This window comes from Lissotriton helveticus, chromosome 5_1 (assembly GCF_964261635.1).
Source record: "Lissotriton helveticus chromosome 5_1, aLisHel1.1, whole genome shotgun sequence".
Lineage (NCBI taxonomy): Eukaryota > Metazoa > Chordata > Amphibia > Caudata > Salamandridae > Lissotriton > Lissotriton helveticus.
In genome coordinates, this window is record NC_136065.1 from 77,116,187 (window position 1) to 77,122,186 (window position 6,000).

Here is a 6,000-nt window from a genome sequence, read left to right on the forward strand (position 1 = left end):
CTGGGGATGGAGCCGATGCCCATGCGCAGTACCGTCCAAAGGAGGAGTCACCTATCCCGTGACTTCCAAAGACTTTACTACTACAAAAACAAACTGCAAACATCCGGGCCCAACACTAGGTGGCCATCTATGCACAGTGTGTTACTCTGCAGCTCTACATGCCAAGAACAGATGCATACTGGTAGAATTCTCCTTATAATTAATTCAAGTTAGAAGGGGTAGTATTCAATAGGAAAGCCATCTGGGCTGTGGGTCTTCGGAGATGGCCTAATCTGCCTCTCCACTTGTTAAGGGTGTGTCCTGTTAATGGGCCAGGGAGGATGGGATCGAGTGTATGGGCATGTCCAAGATAAGTGGTCTTTGGACCTCTGGAGCGGCAGGGGGTGCACCTCATATAGGTCTTGATAAAATGCAGCGAAGACTCAAACAATTGCCAGTGGTTCCTCATGGAGGTTATCGGCCGAGTCCTTAATAGCTAGTAAGATTCTAAGGGATATTTTACGGATCGCTAGCCAATATAGCAGTTAATCCGAGTTGTCTCCTGATTTATATACTTATTGAGTCGAGGCACTGCTTCGCCTCCACCAGGGAAACTAGTCTCAGGTTGAACAGCCAGAGCCACTGACCTAGCGTTCCAGAATAAGGATTAGGGCCTCTAGGTCTGTCTCTAATTCCCTCTGCAGAATGTAGGTCTTGAGCAGCCCTCTCGGGTGGGCTTACTCGCTGCGTGGCACACAATTCCTCCTCCATAAAGGTGGCACGTTGAATCCAGCGGGCGTCGCACATTGACTCTACAAATGGGGCGTGGGTGCTCAGTAAGGCACCCCAATCAATAAATAGAGAGGGGAGGTCAGATGTCAGTTTGTCTTTTAACTAAAGCTGCTTGGAAAAGCAGGTTTATTTTTCTCTCTATTACTAGAGTTAGAGATTTTTGTCAAGTGAGCTGTCTGAAGATGGTATTTTTCTCTGTTACTGCAATGCATCAGCTATTGGTACACATGAAACATTTAAAAGTGATTTAACAAATACGTGTTTTCTAAGAATACTTAATTCAGTTAATGCAAATATGTTATATGAGCTTCAGATTAATGTGCAAGTATCTAAAAAAAAGTTTTAAAGATGAAAAAAGAAAAAAATGAAATTGTATAAAATTTATAAAGAAATGAAATAAATAATGATTATCAAATTATAAATTTCAAGGTCACAGAAGTGATTAAATTGCTTATTGAGCCCAGTAGTGATTTAGTCCTATTAGGATAATAGAAAGATAGGCCTCAGGGGAGTTTTCTCAGTGTATAATGTGCAAGTTAAATACATCTTGCTGTGCGCACTAGGATTCAGGTACATATTTACCTGAAATTTATTCAATTAACACGGAACGGGAGACCGGCAGCTCCCTGGCCTAGTATAGTTTGCAAACATTTTAAATAGGTGGTGTAAACGCTGATAAACATAGTTAAAACGGGTATGTGCCACTCAACTCATTGTTTAGTTATTTTTCTATAACTCATACCATTTATATAAATAGCCTGTAAATTAATTTTGCAAATATTTCAAAATATATCAGGAATCATAAAAGCAAATTTTTGGGGTAATTGAGAAGTGTGATGCAAACAGAGTTAAATAGGAGCAAAACAAACCAGGACACTTTGCTTGGTGATGAGCAAATGACAAATTTTTGCAGAAACTCTTTTACAAACATTATTGTTTGTACACTATGTAGTTTTATCGGTAAAAACGGGCTACAGCTACATGGAGATCTAGATGCGGGACGGTCCGGGCTTAAAACAAAGTCTGCAGTGTCCGCCATTACACTTCACTGGCGCCAAACAAACTTCACAGCACCACCCCAAGCGGTGAGAGTGGCATCGTGGAAGGCCCCCCCCCAAGTGAGGCGATGTGCAGGCGGGCAGTGGAGGAGTCAACACAAAGCTGTTGGATAGGATGTTGCAGGTGAAAGTCTGGCGACACAAGCCGTATCAGTGCTCGACTGCCATGTCGGTACCTTGACCACGCCCCCTCGACTCCTGGCCAGTCTTGAAAATTCCATTAAACATGGGCAGGCCCTGGAACAAGCCCATCTTCCTAGACACTGTCTACCTTGTGATAGGTTGATGCATGTGGAATGACCCCATATAGGCAGTATTGCTGTCCAGCAGAGAAACCATGACTGGTACGTGCTCTGGGTCGGTGTCCCCTACGGACTCTACATCTGAGTCTTCCATGCGTTTGTCAGTGGGATATGGGTAGATTTGGGCGTTACTTTGTATGAACCCAGTTTCTTCAGACTGTAAACATTGGCTTCCATGTGAACGTTTTGTGGGTGTGAATATATAGTCATTTTTGTGAAAATATTTTCCTTTTATTTGAAACAACCAGAGGGGGTTACAAAACCTCGCCTGCATCTGCTCATCCCTTCCTACTTCTATTTTTCTGCTTAATTTTTACACAACTCGCCGGTTGAGAAGTATCATAAAAGATGTACTTTGCAACGTTCTATTTTTTTTAATGTTTATTACTTCATTTGTTTTTTACAGAGCTTTCGGGCAACCCAAGAAAGGTGAGAACTCATGTCACTTTGCTGTAGTTTGGGGACGCCGGTCCTATGCTACTGCCTCTTTGATATTGTGTTGCCCTTAATGTCCCACTCATGCCTTCTAAAGGGGTATTCTACAATGAGAACAAAGTGACTTTTGTCTGTTTCGAAGTCGCCTTTACCAGTGTGAGCTGGGTATGGTCTGTGGTCCTCTCCTTCCTGTTCTTGTAATTGGTCCTTCTACAACTAATATTGCATTTCTTGTTTTGCTCAAGTTTTGTGTGTGCGTTTGTCTTGCATGTGGGAGAGGGAGCTCCTCTTTTCCGTTTGCCAATATAATTGGGGGCCCTAAATTGTACACCTTCATTTTATTGAGGGGTGGGAGTGGGGAGGGAGGTGGATGCGGGGCAGGAAGCAAGTCATTCTGTACATACGGACTGTGGCTGAGAAGAGGCTTGTTGTGCCCCCCTTTTTAGAACCATTATCCCAACAGTAGATGTGGACAGTACCCCAGTGGAGCTTAAGGAGGAGAACTACACTGGCCCCGTACAGTTCTGGGTGTGGAAGAAGATGTTGAAAATACTCGATGTTGGTGAGTAGTTGGAAAAGTGCAAAACCCAATCCCAGAGTAGCTTGTACTTCTTGTAGTCGGGGTGCACTTTATGGGTAATGTAAAATGGTCCGTGGGGCTAGTAAAGTGGGATGCATTGGGCAGGGAAGATTATGGAAGTAGTAGGAGACATTTCCTTTTACAAACGTGCTTTCAGAAGCAATAGTCCCCACCCCCAAACCACTTTGCAGGTGGAAATTCACGTGGCATTGGCTGCTGTCAGGGATGTTCTGGCTGTTTTCACTAAGATGTCTTTTCTCATGTTTACTTGCCAGCTCCAGAAATCATGAAGCTGGACCAGAACACAGCCAGCCCATTCCTGGTTATCACGGACAGTGTGAAGGTGCGCTGTGGAGACAAAAAGCGGGCAGTGCCAGAAGGCCCCGAACGCTTCGACCCTGCCGCGTGCGTGCTGGGCGCTACTGGCTTCGACCAAGGCCGACACTACTGGGAGGTAATGGTCGGCCAGAAGTCAGAGTGGGGGCTGGGTGTGGCAAAGGAGTCAGTGACCCGCAAGGGAGAGATCATGTTGTGTCCGGACAATGGCTTCTGGGCGGTGGTGCGCAATGGTAAGGATTACCGGGCTTTCACTCTGCCACCTACACCACTAATGTTGGAACGGAAGCCGCAGCGAGTGGGCATCTACCTTGACTACGAGAAGGGGCAGGTTTCCTTCTACGACCCAGACAAGATGGCACACTTTCACACCTTCAGCGGATCTTTCTCTGAGAAGTTGTTTCCCTTCTTTTTCACTGGTGTGAAAGAAGGCAAGGGGGAACCTCTCCGAATTCTGCAGTTCCGATTGTAGAGGTCCTCCACCTGATGCTCCTTGGGAAAGATTTTATTTTGTACTCTGTTTCTACACCAGAAATACAAAGTTTACACTTTACTTTCCTTTTGGTTTTTTTCTGGCGTCCCTAAACCATTTCTGCCTATTTTACATGATGTTGCATCCTTTGACAGGAGACGATTCGAGTGGACTTGCTTGAGGTACATGCTGTGCCAGCTGGGGTTGAAGGGACTCCAGCATGTGGAGGCTCCACTCTGTGAGCTCTGTTATGTTGGGTGTAATGGGGGAAGGGGAGGCAGAGGGTTTGCAAGTTTCTTTGTACAAACATTTTAGGACAGGTTCTGACAGCACTTTCTAAATTCCGTGCAGCCGGACGCTTTCGGACTTGGATTGGTTCAGACCTACACAATAGCAAAAATGAGCTAAAGCTGAGGAGTCTTCCCTCCCCCTCTGGAGCAGCCCCACACTGGAGCTCATATGGCTCCCCATGGATATTCTACGGCTATCATTACCTAGTAGTTACCAGTGAGAAACTCTTGCTGCGGAGGGGGTGGGGGAGACCATTCTGCGTCTCACTGGCTGAGTATCAGAGGTATTATACAGATGTGAGTTGAGAAGAAACATAGCAGCACACTGAGATCCCAGTGGTCTCACTGGCTGAGCTGCACAGAGTTCTAATGCAGATCTACGCTTGGAAGTCACAGGCAGCACACAGATCATTGCGGTGTGTCTCACTGGCTGAGCAGCACAGATGTGTAATGCAGATATGAGGTGGAAAGTCACAGGCAGCACACAGATCATTATTTGAATATGTATGGACAAGTATGGCTTCTCCACCTGTTGCTATTTTTGCAAAGTATGATTTGAACAAATCATGTTGATTATGCAGTCTTTAAAGAAATTCATCACATTAAAGATAGTGTTGTTTAATTTGAATACTTGTCTGCCCTCCTGGCACTTAAACACCTTTATCCCGCCCCAGCTGTTGTCTGTTTACTGACCAAAGGAATAAAATAATGTTTTTTAGTTGGCAGATGCACATGTCTTATGTGTTGACATGGTCAGTTATTGGTTAGCCTTTTTTAAGCCTTTATTATCTTGGTTTGAAAATTTAAAATGTTTTGCTTATATACATTTTTAATAAACTATCTTTTTCTCGCACCAGCACTTGTAGTGTTTTCTTGTTTTGTGGCCACTTTCTCTGTTGTGACTATGAGAGTAAGAAGACACAGAGCTGTGTGACTGCAGCAGGTGCTTTGTCCAGCAGAGCACGGAGTCGACCACCTGTTTAGGGATGCAGGAAGGAAGCCAGACAGCGCATTTCGGCAGGAATTGCGATGTTACATTGCATGTGCTACAACGCATGCGATTACAACGTGGTCGTTACAACGATCGCGTTGTTACAGTGCAAGCCATTACATAGCAAGTAGTTTCTACAACTTGCTGTAGGGGCTCGCTGGATTACTATTCCAACTCCAGCATGTGCAACATTAGGGAAGGTGTTGAAATAGTAAATTATGCTATTCCTTAGTTTAGTGCACCCCCCTACAACATGTAGTAGAAACAACTTGCAATGTAATGGCTTGCGCCATACGTTGTAATCGCATGCGTTGTAGAGCATGCCATGTAAAAACTGTGTTCGAGGCATGTGAGCTGCAGATCACACACTATGCATAGATCGCCATCTGGTGTTGGGCCCGGATCCATTTCAGATCCTTGGCCATCCAACTTTCCAATTTCACCAACAGCCCCCCATACCCTCCGCCTCCTCTCTCCCCACCGACCTTGCCCCACCAGCCCACCTCTCCCGCCCCTGACCTTTCAACATCCAATGACACTATGCATACGTTGTCACCTATCCCCTCTTTCCTCACTATGACCTCCCCTGTCCCCTTGATCCTCCCCTCAACCCCTCACTCCCAATCCCCCTTGCTCCCAACCAGCCCACCCGTTCCCCTCCCTATTACTCCACCCTCCTGGCCCTCTTTCACAATTTCCCCTTCTATTCCTCCTCCAACCCCCCCTCACTCCTCCTCTCCAAACTCATCCTCACTCACGCAGAAT

The 6,000-nt window shown here is 45.6% G+C and overlaps 1 protein-coding gene across 1 annotated transcript in view; it reads left to right on the top strand.

Annotated features, from left to right (window-relative positions):
- The window catches only part of LOC144754152 (zinc-binding protein A33-like), a 40,661-nt gene extending 35,564 nt beyond the window's left edge, over nt 1-5,097 (top strand). The window contains exons 5-7 of the mRNA XM_078641732.1: nt 2,538-2,560; nt 3,013-3,128; nt 3,422-5,097. Of these exons, the coding sequence (XP_078497858.1) occupies nt 2,538-2,560; nt 3,013-3,128; nt 3,422-3,954 (672 nt within the window). The 3' untranslated portion in view covers nt 3,955-5,097. The remainder of the gene's footprint in view (nt 1-2,537; nt 2,561-3,012; nt 3,129-3,421) is intronic.
- The last annotated feature ends 903 nt before the right edge of the window (nt 5,098-6,000 follow it).